The sequence below is a fragment of the Phaenicophaeus curvirostris genome, chromosome 4 (genome assembly GCF_032191515.1).
Source record: "Phaenicophaeus curvirostris isolate KB17595 chromosome 4, BPBGC_Pcur_1.0, whole genome shotgun sequence".
Classification (NCBI taxonomy): domain Eukaryota; kingdom Metazoa; phylum Chordata; class Aves; order Cuculiformes; family Cuculidae; genus Phaenicophaeus; species Phaenicophaeus curvirostris.
The window spans coordinates 31,256,016-31,272,836 of NC_091395.1; the positions used below are offsets into that span (position 1 = coordinate 31,256,016).

General features: G+C 41.1%; 1 protein-coding gene across 1 annotated transcript in view; it reads right to left on the minus strand.

Moving 5' to 3' along the window:
• The window catches only part of TNKS (tankyrase), a 142,547-nt gene that overhangs the window by 6,975 nt on the left and 118,751 nt on the right, over window positions 1–16,821 (minus strand). Inside the window, exons 15-26 of the mRNA XM_069855690.1 lie at window positions 16,195–16,360; window positions 12,847–13,066; window positions 12,472–12,581; window positions 10,675–10,863; window positions 9,126–9,363; window positions 8,332–8,414; window positions 6,270–6,390; window positions 5,563–5,660; window positions 4,091–4,165; window positions 1,987–2,092; window positions 949–1,135; window positions 49–205 (exon numbers count right to left, since the gene is read on the minus strand). Coding sequence (XP_069711791.1) covers window positions 49–205; window positions 949–1,135; window positions 1,987–2,092; window positions 4,091–4,165; window positions 5,563–5,660; window positions 6,270–6,390; window positions 8,332–8,414; window positions 9,126–9,363; window positions 10,675–10,863; window positions 12,472–12,581; window positions 12,847–13,066; window positions 16,195–16,360 — 1,750 coding nt within the window. The remainder of the gene's footprint in view (window positions 1–48; window positions 206–948; window positions 1,136–1,986; window positions 2,093–4,090; window positions 4,166–5,562; window positions 5,661–6,269; window positions 6,391–8,331; window positions 8,415–9,125; window positions 9,364–10,674; window positions 10,864–12,471; window positions 12,582–12,846; window positions 13,067–16,194; window positions 16,361–16,821) is intronic.

Here is a 16,821-nt window from a genome sequence, read left to right on the forward strand (position 1 = left end):
CTTCAAGCTCTGCCCTTCTGTAAACCCAGTCCTTGTTAGCCCAAATACCTGTTCTCCTCTGTAGATAACGTATTCAGCATACGCGAGTCCATTCACGCTTGGCCGGCCAATAACTGAATGGTGCCCTGGAGGGGCATGAGCCATTTTCATTGTGCTGAACTGAAGAAAGGATTTTCCAAGGGTCACTCTACAGAAAAGCATTTGTCTAAAGCAAAAAAAAAGAAAACATCATTTTAAAATACCTCACTAGGAGTTATATGGTTCCAGAATTATTTCAGTCTTTTGAGTTAATTTTGTTACAATTAATTTCTCAAGATTTTTTTGAGAAGCAATTTGGAAACTAGTTCTAAAGCTGCACAAAATCTGTCTGCCTCCCAAAAAAAATCTTTCTTGACACAGAAGGGAAAACACACATTTTGTTTAGCCCTCACGTAGAGGGCTTGTTCTAGTTCATTTTATATAACTCACTGGTGCTACTAGTAGGGTATGGACAGGTGTCAAAGTGCAAAAAGCACACTGATCTACTCCAGTATAAAACAAAGCTGTGATGAAGTCCTGTTCACTACTTCCAAAATGATCTGATCCATAGGACAACGCTGCACTGCTGACGACCACTTTGCACTGTAGTCTTGTTCTGAAAGTGCCTGGAGTTTAATAGCTGTTTTCTCCTGACTCTTCATTTTCAAATCTGCTGTTTCAAGCCTCTTTCCTGAGCCGCAATTCACTTTGATTTATAATCACTGCATGCTTAGAAGTAATTTTTGACCTTTCTGTGGGACTCACTGCATTCATATCCTTTTTTGTTGAGCCTTGACAAATAGAAAACTGCATTTTTCCTGTCATGACAAAGCTCACGGGGCTATTCTCTCCCAGCAATTCATTCTAAGGCAAGAGTGTAAAAGCTAGGATGACCAGAAATATGTACAGGGAACTCTGTTGGTCTCATACCTGTGGCAGATGTAGCAGGACCTGTCTTTGTGTGTGGGACAGCCTGTTCCTCCCCCTATCCCATACACATATTGGTTGCTTTTTGAGGAGTTCTCTGCAAAGTAAATTCCAGCTCCAAACATTCCTCCAATGTATGCGTGCCTTTCATCGAATCCTTTGTGAATGATAGCATTAATAAAAGGAGACCCTAGAAGAGAATGACACAAATCAATGTATTATCACACATACTTGTGAAGCTCTGTAGTAATAGAGGACTATGTCAAGAGGAACTGGTCAGCCTCAAATAGACCATTAAATACCAGAAAGCATGCTCAGTCAGCTGGAAGGGGGCGATACCCAGCAGGAGGCAGTGATGTGTGGGATTTATCATTATATACCAAGATCCCATGTGTGACTCATATTTCTTACTCATTTCACAGATCTCATTTAATGGCTTCCCCCCTCTCATTTCAGCCCTATTTATCTTGTCTATGCACACCTTCATGAGCAGTCAGTACTGCTTAAGATGGGACAAGATGTCAGGACAATCATACCCAAAACCAATTTCCTATGCAGAATCCTAGAAGAATTTAGGGCAGGGAGGACCCTCAGGCAACTGTCATTTGCAGGCACTTCTGGATGCTTCTAGAGAACATCTTGCTGCAACTCATGGTTCATTTTGATTCCTTTCCCTGACAGTTGCCTGTAGTGCCCGAGTAAAATACTTTTACTCTGTGTGCTGCTCTCCTCTTTTAGAAGACACTCTGTCTTTCTCACAGCAATGTAACATCCTCCCAGGAGCTTTACTGAAAAAGACTAAGATATAGCTTATCAAAAGACTTTGTTTTAATTTATAAATGTATTTTTTTAGTGTTGCTTTTCAGAATGCAGTAACTGCACAGTCTAGCTCCGCCACTGCCATGCCCCTGTATTTCTAGTGGAGAAATACCATTACTGAACAGGACGGTGACACGGTAACATTAACATTGCCTGGGAGTCCTTGTAAGACTTTTCTTTTTTTAAAATACCACTTCATACAAATAGAGATCACTTCCTTACCATGAAACAACATCCGTTCATTGTGATGATTATGATTCTCCTCCGAGACCTCCTTCTGCCTGTGACAGAACCTCTCCCGCAACTTCTTGTTCACGACCTTTTGAATCTGCAGTGGTACAACAGGTCCAACCATACTTGAATCGGCATCAAAATGAAATATATTTTCACAGAGTTCACATAAATTTGACAGGGAAACTAAGACTAAGACACATGAATGGCGTAAAGAAGCACCATGGTTATTCAGCATGCAAGGCTGAAGTCTTTCAAACAAGTTGGTAGCACATGCTCACAGACGGTGAAATTGCAGACTAATTTCTTGGGTTTAAGGGAGACTTTCAGGCTTTTTCCCTTACAGCTTATAATACCACCAAAAACTACAAACTGTCTGAAACTCCTTCCCTCTCTGGTTTGACCTCTCTTGAGCAATCCAGGCTAGCTTTTTGAGGTTTGAAGCTGTAGGAGATGTGCTATTTAAGCTATCCGGAGATATCGTTCCAGCCACAACCTCTAACGCCACTGTGGATTCTGTAAACGACTTCACCTTCACCGCTCTCCATTATCTTTGAAAGATCATGGAGAACAGGGGAGGTGCCTGTGGATTGCAGAAAAAACAATGTCACTCCAATCTTCAAAAAGGGTAAGAAGGAGGACCTGGGAAACTACAGGCCAGTTAGCCTCACCTCCATCCCTGGGAAGGCGATAGAACAGCTCATTGTAGATGTCATCTCCAAGCATGTGGAGGAAAACAAGGCTATCGGAGTGGTCAACGGGTTCACCAAGTGGAAATCATGCTTGACCAATCTGATAGCCTTCTATGATGGCTAGAGGAGGGGAGACCAGCAAAGCTTTGATGCTGTCTCCCTTAATATCCTCACAGGTAAGCTTAGGAAGTGTGGGTTAGATGAGTGGACAGTAAGGCAGATTGAGAACTGGTTGGATGGCAGAGCTCAGAAGGCTGTGATCGGTGGTGCAGAGTCTAGCTGGATGTCTGTGCCCTCATGGCCAAGAAGGCCAGTGGTATCCTGGGATGCATAAAGAAGAGTGTGGCCAGCAGGTCGAGGGAGGTTCTCTACCCCCTCTACTCTGCCCTGGTAAGGCCCCTCTGGAGTATTGAGTCCAGACTCTCTTCAGTGGTGCCCAGCAACAGGACAAAGGGCAATAGGCACAAACTGGAACACAAGAAGTTCCATCTCAACATAAGGAAAACCTTCTTTACTGGAGGGTGATGGAGCACTGGAACAGGCTGCCCAGGGAGGTTGTGAAGTCTCCCTCTCTGGAGATATTTAAAACCCGCTGGGATACATTCCTGTGCAACCTGCTGCAGGTGAACCTGCTTTAGCAGGGGGTTGGACTAGGTGATCTCCAGAGGTCCCTTCTGACCTCAACCATTCTGTAATTCTGTTATTGGCTTCAGGACTTATGATCTACTGGGCTAAGTTACAAAGGCTCCGCACAGGCTCACTTTTCAAACAGATATACATCAGGGGTTTGCTGGGGGTCGGGAACAGAGTTCTATTCTCATTTTGTCTACTTCCTCTTCCCCCCAAAAAGGAACCAGAAAGTGCACTTTCCCTCAGAAAGACAACACTGTTTCCTGATATGCCAGTGCTTGTAAAAGCTATATTTGACAGGGGCAAAGAAGAAGGTGTCAGGATCCAATGTAGCATAGGAAGATAGAAACTTCTAATAAGAAGTCATGCTCAATCTTTCCCCCTCCCCAAAACTCTCTTTTAAAAAGACAAGAAAAGCCTACACTGAGAAAAAAAACCCCACTATCTGTGTTGCAAAGTCAAATATAGAAGTTACAGATCTCCAAAATTAAATTAGGATGTGAAACCTAAATCAGGCTCTTCACCACTTCTGTCTCCAATATCAGTTCTTCGGACTCCTTTAAGAGCACAAGTGGATACTTGTCTGTCCTTCCACATGCACTGCACATGATCAGTCTGATGTTAGCACTTAGCCCTCACTTTAACTCTGCTCCTGAATATTATTTCAACAAAGAACTTGAAATATAAAAGGGTGACCCATTACACCAATTATGCCTGCTTGCACAAGTATCAACTTATTTTACCACATAGAATTAAGAGATTTTGAAACTTACCCTGATGACATTATACCTACTGAAGATCCCGCCAGCATTTCCACCATCGCGATGCTCCCGGATTGTACTTTGCATCTACAGAAATGAACACAACTGAATGTTCAGCACACAAAGCCTGCTAATAAGGCAAAGTATTCATGCAACATCTCAGTATATCACTGGCAACAACACACACTGAAAACTAATTAAAAAGTGTCAAAAAAATCCAACCCAAAACCTCAATTTTAAACTGAACTACACTTTTATTTCTCAGGCACCCAACACCCTATGCTGTTCCACAATAAAGAAGTTGAACGATGCATTTATCCAATCTTGTAATAAAAATTTACTTAGGAAAAAGAAGGACAGTAGCACTTGTTACCAAAATTATACAAAAATAGAAAAACTCCTTTAGACTGGAAAAAAATCCTTTGAAAATGAATATACAAAAAGATAATCTTGAAGTAATAGCAAGTGTGTTTCTAAGGAGCACAGTTTGTATTTCTTAGTGACAGGAAAATGCTTGCACTGTAGATTTTCCTATGTCATTCGCAGCCCTCAAGAATTTCAACAGTTTCACTGTATCTCTTCCTGTGATATTTATAGCTACAGCAACAACATTTAGTAACAGCTCAAATAAATACCACAATCTACTCTACCAGACAAGTGACCCTTTCTGTCAGAAAAGTTTATACAGAAGATCTGCATAGACTCCACTTTACAGAATTACTAACCAAAAATATTCCAGGCTAAACTGACAGCAATCCTGAAAATCTAGACTTTTAAGATGATGCCAAACCCTTCTGTGCTACAGTGTCTAGTGTGCTACACTAGACAAACTGCAAATGTGCAGTAAATTGGAGATTCTTCCAAACACAGCTCTTCAGGAGGTCTCATCTGATATGATTTTTCTTTCAAAATGGTATCTGCTTGTAGTTTACTTAAATAAAAGAGTATGTGCGCGTGTAGGAGGCAAAATTATAGTCAACTCTCAATTATCCAAGAGCTGTTTATCTGGGTTACAGACTTAACTAAGCCATTGAGACAAAAGAAAACAAAGCTGGTTCACACGCAGAAACAGTGTGAGCATAGAAAATGCCTACAGATTTGCAAGACCTCAATCCCTTGGTCTTCACTCATGGCCTTTGATTTGCACAGGGTTGCCTTTCTGCAGAAAGCTGTGGAAACCCTTGCTGTGAAAACCCTTGCTGTGAGATGACATCCAAAACACAAAATCAAAAAGGCACAACTGGGAGAACACTAAGGAAGCACACAGATCACATATGAAATCCTGGCAGGATACAGCAAAATAATTTCCGTCATGGCTCTCTATAAAAAGACAAATCAAGAGCCCTAAACTTCATGTCAGGGCTCTGCAATTCATACACCTAAGCATACTTTATTAATCTGTGTTGCATGCTTTAGCTCTGAGGGTTTATAAATGAAAAGAGAAATACATTGGCACCGGAGCATTAAGAAAGTACTTGCAATACCTCCTCTTCTACAGACTGATACTCCTTATCGTCGGGAGCAAGGTCAAGGAGAATGGTCCCCTGACTCACGCAGTGGAAAGTCAAATAAGGATTGGTGCCTGCAAAGGAATTAAAGAAATAAAAATCAACAGGAGAAAACAATACCAGCTCTATCTGTATCCAGCATCATCACTATTCTTCTTAAATAATCCTAGTACAACAGGAAATGCAAAATAAACACAAAGCAGAGGCACAACCTTGAAAAGAAAGTGATTTTGCTAGCAGCAGAGGCTTTAAAAGAGAGAAGGAAAACGCGTGTGGGGGACAATTACATTTTATTGTTTACACTTCCAAGAGAAGCATCTGAGAAGTTTGGAGAAGCAAAAAACTCCATCAGGTCAACACTTCAGGATACAACAGGCCTGTGGATAGGTACACAGGGCAAATCTATCCAAAATCTCCTGCCTGGGTAAAGAGTCCCTGGAAACTGGCACAGCCACCACAGCAGACTCAGGGGTGTCCATTCTCTGGAAAGGCAAGTCCTATATGTCCTCCATAGGCTCTTTACCTTTTACAACCCACTGAGCCATCAGATACGCCAGCAAGTACATTTTCCCGACATCTACGTTCTTTCAAGTCCTGGTGACAAAGCCTACATTTATGGAACGTGGGTGACCGCTGAGAGTCTGCTGTACGCTGAGACTAACCAGTAGAAGTGTCATATTTACCTTGCTGCCCTCCTAGAAGTCTCTCCACACCTTTAATTAATTTGTGACGGTGTCCATATGCATTGATCCCAATTTCTTTAAGCTCTTCGTGACCCATGTCTGCCAGCACATCCAGGGTTATCTGGAAATGAGAAAGACCACAAAAATCACTTTCCAAACTTGTCCTGATTCCCAACGCTGAAGACCCATCATCAATACATTCCATCATGGAATGTATTGATGCTGTAAACAAGAGAGCGTATAGATATTTTATGTTTTGCTGCGCTTCTAATTGCTGCCACCTTCTGGCAAGCCTCTCCCGGTCTCAGCAACATACCCAGCTGCTACAGCCTGAAGTTGTGTGAAAATTTTACTTTTCTTACAGCAATATAACAGGAGAAATTTACACATTAAACTAGAATGGGAAGGTCAGCAAATAATGAAAAAACATGCAACTTGATTCAAAAGAACCTGGATTGTTAGTACAACTGAACTTGCAGGTATTAACTCCGTCCACTACAAACTGAATATCATTAATTCAAAAGAAAGCAAAAATTAATAGCTACACTGAACATCTGTCCAATTGAGCAAAAAACAACCCTACTGAGATTGCCATGGAAAAGCCACTGAAGATGTAATTCCAGAACATTAATAAAATACAGAAGAATCTCAGATATGAGAAAGCATCAGCAAAGATCCAGTATGAAGAGGAGGCCAGAGCCAAGGTGAAAAAGTGCACATGGAGATACTGCAATGCTTGGAAAAAGCAGTTTAAAGAAAAAAGCTCAAGGAAGGCAAGCTTGGTTTCACTAGAAAGAAAATTACATGCAGAGCTAAACCGTTTCAAAATTATGAATGAATACAGTGACTCTGATTTGCATTATTAAATCTTATTAGCAGGGGCAGATCTTAAAAATAGGTCAGAAGTTAAGGCAGCAAAAGCTGAATAAAACCCGGATGGCAACAAGAAGGTGTGAAAAAGAACGAAAAAGAAATGTGAGTAGAATATAGGTTGGTTTAGCCTTGGTTTGCTTCTAAATAGAAGCTGTTCCAAATCAAAGAAAAGAATTTATACTTTACATATAAGAAGGAAAAGAGATTATATGGACTTTTAAGTTTGGGGAGGTACTTCCTGTAACAATTCACAGAAACAGCTGGCACTTTTTCTATAAGCAACACATTACACTTCAAATGTTTGTTTCCTGATCTCTCATAAAAGATTAGCAGCAGAGGCCTGGGAAAAAAATAAACATCAAATCAAGTCTTCTGCACTTGTACCTTTCACTTCCACTGTTGTGTCCATTTCGCTCAAACAAACTAATTATCTATTTAACCGTAACACGTTAAATTTAAGAAGGATATGTTAAATTAGTCTACAAATGCAACAAAAGTACTTCTGCTCTAAAAACTTATGTCATCTTGGGAAACTGTCCCATTAGTTGTATTCATTTCACATACTGTGAATTATTGATAAATCCGCATTTTTTTCCCCATCTCTCAATTCCATTTAAAACATTTCTAGCTCTGCAAAGCCCAGTTAATGCTACAGTCTAACATATTAAGCAATTATATTTCTACATTCTCTCTAGTGTGACAATGCCCTCCTAAAACCAGATTTTTATTTCAGCTTATAGTCAAACTGTGGGGTTTCCTAGCTCCAACCAAAGTGTCACATGCAGCAGTACAGGTGGCAAAAAGCTTGTCTGGATATCAAAACTGCCAAAGGACAAGCGCAGGTGACATTCCAACCTAACTTCGTTGTAACCATCATGTTCAAAATTCACAAGGGCCAGTGTAACTCTCAGAATACAAGCCAAACTGGCAGTCATCATGTATGCATGGGAAAGTAAAAGACATTGGATATGTGAATCAAATAACAAAAGAGATTTGCACAGGTTTCTCAACTTCACCATGAAATATTCGGTGACTTATCTGCAGTTTTCTCAGATGTATCCTTTTTTCTGTAGATGTGAAGTTGGTTTCTTTGTTTCCTTTTTACAATTAGGGAATGAAAATGTCACTGAAGCTTATTAGATCAGCCTATCTTTCAAACATATGAGCAGAGCCGAGGCTTGCCACTTACCTGTTCTGTCTCAAAGATGTCCCGAAGGTGCTCAAGTCCTAGACTTTTTAGGAACTGGGTAATGTTCATGTCAAGACCAGAAACTGTAAGAGAAGAAACAAGTCATTATACCCTCTGCACCTGAATTTAAAACAAACAAACAATCAAAAAAACCACGAGAAATGCTGCCAATAGTCTCAAAATTCCAAACTCCGGTTTTGGGGTTTTTTTTACAATCAATTTGTCTATGCCTATAATAAACAATGCGTTTCCACTGTGTGAGAGCTCAGTTCAAAGCTCAGCACTGTTCCCTCCTTGGAAGCAGCTCTTAAAAAGCAAAAATTACCTGTGGCAAATACAGGCTTCTATTGCAAAGGGAAGGAAAGGAAGGGGTGGATGTATATTTGCTATGCAAACACTTAGATGGTGACAGAGCAAGCATTCCAGGTATGAATCAAAAGGTTTAAAAAGCCTTAGCAAAATCCCCAAGTCATCATAATAATAATTCCTTCATCAAAATATTTCTCATTGGATTTTCTGTACAAAATAATCAACAAACACTTGGGCTCCTAATTAGAACTGCCTTTGTAGTCAGACCTAATAACAGATAGAACACAAAACTGAACAGCCGATAACACTCGTGGCAGAGCACATGAAAACAGAGCAAGCACCAGAGGCTTTACAATGCAGGTAACATCTCAAGCTGTACAACATTTTCTGGCTAGTCAGAAATGCTTTTCAGATAAAGCAAGGCCTATTTTGATACTAAGCTACTGTACTTCTGCCAAGGCAAACTTGTCCAGCAGCAAATGCACCTTCTCCTTCCTTCCTTTCAGTTCCTGCTGCTCCATCACCAGCATTGGACGCCCCTCCTACGGCTAGTTCTGCCAGTGGCCCAGTGAGGTTATCTATACTGCTGGCAGCGGAGAGGCAGGATGGCGTAGATGCTGGTGAGATCAGGGAGGCACTAACAACAGTAGCTTGAGGCTTAAAGCATGTAGGCAAAGCTTCTGGAGGCATCGCATCTATCAGCAAAGCTCGGATATCATCAGCCTGAAAAACAGAAAGAACATTCAACATGAGGTTCTATTGTCACAGGATGTCTGGAAAGAATTTTTCTTTTAATTGATTATGCTGTCCCCCTACTAAAAAGAAAAGTACCAACTTTTGTAACATGGTAATTCATGGTTACAAGAACATTCTGATTCACTGCTCAGATGTAGGTGAATCAGGCTTTCCCCATTTCTAAAGATATGTAAGAAGGTACAACTAATTTCCTTTCTGGCAAAATGCCTTTATAGGTGTTAATGCAGCAACTACATCTGAAATCCTTCACGACTTAGGCCAAAAATGTCGTCTCATAATTTCTCTGTCAGGTTCAACTTCTGGTCTAGTATTTTGCACTGGATTGATGTTTCAATGGCAGGACTTTACCATTGCCTTTTCCATAGTCACACCCTATAGTGTTAAAACAGAAAAAAAAAAAAGACAGGAGCTACAAGCATGAACTTCGCTAGCAGCTGGATTTAGCTTTTGTTGAATAAATTAAGCAGGACCCTTATCTTCAAGAATTTCCTCCTTGCATGCTCTCGCATAACAGGATTAAGATATCCTCATTTTCCCCACAGAGAATTCAAATAGTTTTCCCACGTCTCCCCACAAAGTAAATTTTCTAGAGCTCATATTATTCTGGAGGATATTTCTTGAACTCTCCATAAATAAGTCAGTGACCTTAAAAGATATTCATACCATAACCAGATACAGCATTTAATTTGGTCACATTATGGTTAACCACTAAGACTGGTTAACCTGGGACATACATGTTCACATAATCTTACTAGGCTTCTTAATCAGCTGCCACTGCCACTGCTACTAAGAAAGTTTCAGGTGCCAGATATAGAAAAAGTTTTACAGTCACTTGCAATTCTTAGAATATTGGTTTGTAGTCAGTCAAAAAAGATCTGAGGTAATATGCAGGCGCTGAGCATAATCATCCCCTAAATGACCCCATTCCTCCAAAAGCCCATCTGATTTTCCTCCTAGGCTCAAAGAAATAATCACCAACAGCACACAGATTGACCATCATTAGGGCCATTTCCCATATGTTTATTTCTGACAATGAGATGACTGATCCCAAGAGCGAATCCTTAAGCAGAAGCAAACCTTAAATCACAAGCCTTATTAAGATCTCAGCCAAAGGAAAAAGTCCAGACCCATTGGTAAAAAGTCACAAATTGTCGCCCAGGAGATGCCCATCTCCCCCTAGATCACCACCACTGATACCCTAGAGCCCGAGAAAGCCATTTAATATGCAGAGCAAATCCTTCAGAGCAGTCCGTGGTGGGCACATCAACATGAACTTACTGTTGCCAGGTCTAGCGGCGTCTGACCCTCTTGATTCTTCATCGTTGGATCTGCTCCGTGAGCTAACAGCAGAGCACAGAGTTGTGTTCTTCCTTTTTGTGCAGCTTCATGCAATGGTGTGAAAGCCCATTTATCTGTTGCATTTACACACGTATTATATTTGATCAACAGTGCTGCAATATCCACGTGCTAGAACACACAAGAACACCTTAATCAACATGATGCTGGTAAAACACGCATCTCCTTTTGCGTGCTGGAGGTAACCTCTTCAAGTACCACTCTGTACTGCTGCTCCATGGCCATTATACCTGTATCTGTGCACTACCAGATCACCTACCAGCATACGTATAACTGGCATCAGGCACAACTGGGATTTCTGCCACATCACCCAAAGTACATAGCACGAAGTCTGTGCCTGCTCCAGCATAAAAATTAATAAGAGTTAACTGTCAAAATATTTGTAGACAAATTTGAACTGGCAACACAAATTAACAGGACTACAACATTTGCGATATGCTATGTTGTAGTCCTGTTAATTTGTGTTGTACCGCTGAGCCGCTGCTTAAATGTCTGTATGCAAAAGTCTTTGTTGTACTTTATTTCTTTCTTGCAATTTCTGGCAAGATTTGAAGCCATCCGTGGCAGCTCAAATTTGTCCTTTCTCTAATCATATTTTATAGAGAACTGTAACTGATAAAACACATTATGAGTGTCATAAGGACAACAGTTTTACATGGGCTGTGAAAATAATGATCTTGCAACCCACACCTCCAGCAATATCCCATCCTTGAAGTATCCCAAGTTAAAAGAATAGAAAGCTAGCGAATAAAATATTTGGCTGCCTCTGGCCAGTAAAATTACTTGTGCAATGTAGCTAAGAAATAAAAAAGCAAGTAGTCAGAATGAGTAGGTAGGAGCACAAAACACTGAAATTGCAAAGACTTTCCAATGGATTTAATTTCTTCTCTTGATGGCAATTAAGCAACTCTCAGCAACTGTCATAAAAGGGCTTGCTCTCTGAATAAGTGTGGTTTGAAAAGACTGCTAACTTTATTTTTCCCGTCTTCCAAACTTTTAAAGCAATTGCTGTTTCTGCAACTTCTCTGCCACATGAAATCCTGCTGAAGGACACGAAGCATGAAGCACTGTGTGGGAGAATCGAAGATAAACACTTTGTGGAGAAAAGATTTGAGTCTGTGAAACCAGTACTCATTGCCTCTCTATCTCCCATCAGAGAAATCTGAAAGGAAGGAGGACTGACCTCGTGCAAAGTGGTTAGAACCAGCCACTGCAACCCCACTGCAGCAAAAAGCTTGCCCAGGAGGACACCCGTGCTACAAACTGATCAGCCCTTCAATACTTAACCTTTAGCAATAGCTCCTCTCCAGAGACCAGCTTCAACAGACATCCACTTCCTTGTCATCATCTAGACACAATCCTCTGCTACTGTGCTCTTCCTTCCATGTAAGTCTTTCAGTAACAAAGGTTGTTGAGGTGTTTTCTTTTTCAACAGTTATCCCAAATCTAACACTGTTCAATACTGTTCAATGCCCGCATGAAAGCTGTTATAGTGATCTTTCCAAACTGCAGCCTTTAACTGCTATAGCACACCTGAATCTGTGCCTTATTTAGATCTGCAGGACAGCAAACAGGACTAACAACAACTTAGCCCAACTGTTTCACGCCACCAAAACATGAACTATGTTGACAGCAAGACAGCTGCAAAATAACTGGCTTTGGATATGACTTTAAGGAGCTCCTTGTTGGCCTGCTCACGGCAAGAATGCCTGCACCTACCCCATAGGATGCTGCATTGTGTAGGGGAATTAATCCTCCTTTGTCCTGGGCATTAACGTCAGCACCATGCTCGAGAAGGTATTCGGCTACTTCCAAATTGTTGTAACCAGCTGTAGAAAAGTCACAGGAAAAGAAATCAGGTAATAGGAGAACTAAACTAAAGAAAACATACTAGACAGAAAAGCTAAAGCAATTTTTTGACTGCAAAAGCTCCTCCTTACTACTATCCCCTGAAATACAGCTGCTGTAGCTACCAAATCTCTGTACAGGACAATCCTCTGTGAAACTCTTACTATACCAACCCTGGCTTTAGTGATCAACTTCTGTAGACCTGTCGTAAATACACAATCCTTCAAAACCTGGTAAGTTACCCACCGGCAAGATGCAGCGGTGTTGAATTTCTTCCCTGGGTGTCTCTGCAGTTGATATTTTCTTGAGTACACAGCTTCTGCACTCGTGCCAGGCATCCCTTCTTGGCAGCATCTAGCAAGGCAGCGTCTCCTCGCAGTAAGTCCTGGATATCTGTGTCTCCTTCTTTCACCAAATCTAGAGGAGTGTTCCCATCTCGATTCTTTTTTGTTGGATCAGCCCCATGCTGCAAAGAGCAAAGTGGAATGCTACTGTCACAACTATAAGCAGCACAATGCACATAAGGGTGTGAGTATTTTGTCCCACAAAACAGGCAGTGGGGGATTTTGCCAACCTGCCATCATGAAGTAAAAACTGTAACAACTGTATAGATTAATACGTATATGAGAATAAATCCAGGAGGCTGAGGCTTAAAGTGCTACTCTGCAACACAACTGTGCGAATCTCAACTCCACAGGCAACAATGGCAGCCCTCGGCAAGAGCTGCCACAAATCTACTCGCAAACGAAGTAGGTTCAGGAGCATCTCCTATATACATCCTACTCTCAGAGCGGATGCTAAAGAAAAGCCAACTACAAATTCCTCGCTGGCCTATCTTTCCCTTCTGCAAAATGGCTGGCAGAGGAGTTCCCTCAGCACATCTTTATGAGCCAGTGAAGCCAGGCCCCAAGTTTCAATAAATGCCACCCTGCTACTGAAAGGCACTTGTTTCAGAAAGGATCTAGAAAAATACTCATTTCTATGGTTTCCAGTAGATAAGAGCACCATCTTAAGCACTTCATGGGTCCTGGAAAACAAAGGGAAGAAAACATTTTGTTGGGAAAGTGACAAAAGTGGATTTGGATGACTCCTGAGGTGTACCTGTACTGGTGAAGCATGTAGATCAACCAGTGATAAGAACACAGTACTGGAGCATGGCACAAGGAGGAGAACATACACCTACATACTCAGCATATGGTGTGAGTCACATCCATGTATGATTTTGTGGGAGGACAGTTCCTTCCCTGTTTGCTCTTAGCATTAGTGGAAAAAAACTCCAAAGATACCCACAGGAATGGCAGAAAGATGTGTCAGGGGAGGTTTAGGTTGGATATTAGGAAAAGAGGGTGGTGGAGCACTGGAAGAGGCTCTCCAGAGAAGCAGTAATGGCACCAAGCCTGACAATATAATATGGACAACGTCCATAAACACATGGTGTGAATGTTACGGTTGTCCCATGCAAGGACAGGAGTTGGACTTGATCCTTGTGGGCCCCTTGTAACTCAGGACATTGTACGATTTTATAGATAAAATCTATAGCTGCCAGAGGCAGCTTCTGGCACTGCACCTGTTTGGCCGGCCCCTTCAGAATAATCAAACACAGCAGTTGACAGGACAGGAAGGAATGGCCACAAGCTCCGCCAGGGGAGGTTCAGGCTGGACATCAGGAAAAAATATTTCACAGAAAGGGTCATTGGGCACTGGAACAGGCTGCCCAGGGAAATGGTTGAGTCACCTTCCCTGGAGGTGTTTAAAAGACGGGTGGATGAGGTGCTGAGGGGTATGGTTTAGTGATTGATGGTTGGACTCAATGATCCAGTGGGTCCTTTCCAACCTAGTGATTCTATGATTCTAATTCCTGCCCACAAGTCTACCCTGCCATTTCTCACTGGCAATTCCAGCAAAGCTGCATTAGCGTGAGCCACAGGGAGTGAGCTGGGAAGAGCAGAAAGAATTAACTGCCTTGTATTTGGAAGCAGTACAGCAATGCTCGAAGTGTAAAGGGTAAGCAGCAAGGGACAGAAAGGGACAGTATTGTTTACACAGAACCAGTTCTACAGCCGTGGTCCTTCTGGGAAGAAAGCATTCCTTGCACAAGGCCTTTTACACTGCAATGACTTCTCCAATAAAGGACCTTAGATCTCTTAATTTAAAACCCACCAAAACTAGAACTATTCAAATACTCTCCAGAATGAAGAGGCAGTGTCTCCTGAGACACCTGCAAAGGTATAGAAGGAAATGAAGGCTTTAAAGAAAGGTGATAAAAAATGGAAGAGTCTCCAAAATGCCTGTACATTTTTGTTTCATTCTTCAAACAGAACAGGACAGAAAGAGTGCAAGTCAGGAGGAGTCAAGCTCAACATCCATGTCTCAGCAAAAGTGATGGCACTGCCAGTTGGCATAAGAGACACAGCAGAAGAAGCCCTGAACAAACGGTGGTGCGAGCACATACCCACAGACACCCAGAGCCTTTACAAAACTGTAAGGGCACATTTAGCTCTTATGCAAGAGAGATTTCAAAAAGAAAGATTTCAGCACTTTTCTATTTCCCATCGTACATCTTTTCAGGATCCTCTGAAAACAAAAAATGGCTCATTCCCAGTGGAATGATGAGAAAATCCCAGAGACCTCTGGTGTCTATGAAGTAATGATGTACTGGAGAGATTACAAGTGCTTGAGCTAACGTGTATTCTGGTGTTACTACCAGGGCCATCATTGTGCCTGCTCCACAGACACTTCTGAATACCTTCTGGTTTGTACTGCAGATGTGTTCTAACTGATGTGCTACCCTTTTGCAATACTTTTTTGGTAATCAAGTGAAATAATGAATGAGAGTGGGGCTTTGCAGGAGAAAATGAAAAGAGAACTAGATGGGAAGACCCTCATCATTTTAAGACTATCCATATTCTGACTAATCTTCAATGCTGTGCTTAAGAGGGACATGAAGCAGGCAAAGCTAAAAGAGGAAATAAGGTTAGAAAGAAATTCTACTCTAGCACTCTCTTTTACCCTCCCCAAGGCAGGATTTGACCTTATGTTAAGAAGTCTCTCAAACTCATGTTTCTCACTGGCAGCATGTTGGCATTACTTCATGCTTTTTACAGGTTCTTTCACCAATTATAATGAACATTTATTCCACAGAGTATTAATATGCATTTCCTCCAGGAGCTAGATAAATCATACATTAATAAAACAGTTTTAAATTTCTCACGTGCCAGACACCATTTAGGACACAGGTTTAGTGTAACACACTCTTGCATAATTATTTATGAAGTTTTACTTAACTACAGCAACTGTTCGGGAAAGGGATGAATAGGATAAGATGGATGTTTTGTACTTGTACAGAAATTCAGCTGTTTTTTCCACTTTCAAAGTCTTGTCCTGCTTGGCTAATAGTATTAATACACATATTGAAAAAAGTAACTGTACTGATGATTATTTGTAAGTGAACTGACAACTGTAAGACGAAAACAGAATCCAAGGCACCACAAAGAACTCACTGAGTGCAATTAACTTTGTATTAATTACTCAAGCTTCAGCAAAAATAAACATACACCCATTTAAAGACACATCTGAGAAGTCCCAATCACATACTTTTAAAAGCAGCTTGCAGATCTCATATTTTCCTTTTGCTGCTGCTTCATGTAGAGGAGTGAATTTCCACAGGTCTGCGACATTGACAGAAGCGCCATGCCTCACCAAGAGTTCAGCCACTTCATAGTGTCCGTAAGAACAGGCATTGTGCAAGGGTACTAAGCCACTAATCAAAGAGAAAGTATTAATGGCTACAGAAAATAAAATCCAATATGCAATCATATGAAGTTCCAGTAGATAAAACTCCCACTTCCACCAGTCCTTCCAGTTTTCATGGCTTTATCTCCCTGCTATCAAAAGTTAATTAAAACTTTATTATCCTCCTTCAGTACCCATAAGACTTCTAAATACTTAACAAGAAACAATGTTACTACTTCCACAACCAAGTAACTTCAATGTTGTTAACAGTCAAAACTAAATGGCAAGAATCCCCAACTTTGGATATTTGAGCATAAATTTCAGAAAAGTTGTAACACTATACAGTGGGTTTGAAGTACAGCTATTAGTAAGTGGCACATCAGATATATACAGAAAGATACTCAAACATTTATTTCAGAGAGAGCATGAAAATTCAGTGTTGGAAGTGTTTTAGCACTGCAAATGAATTATCCCCCACCTTGAACCAAT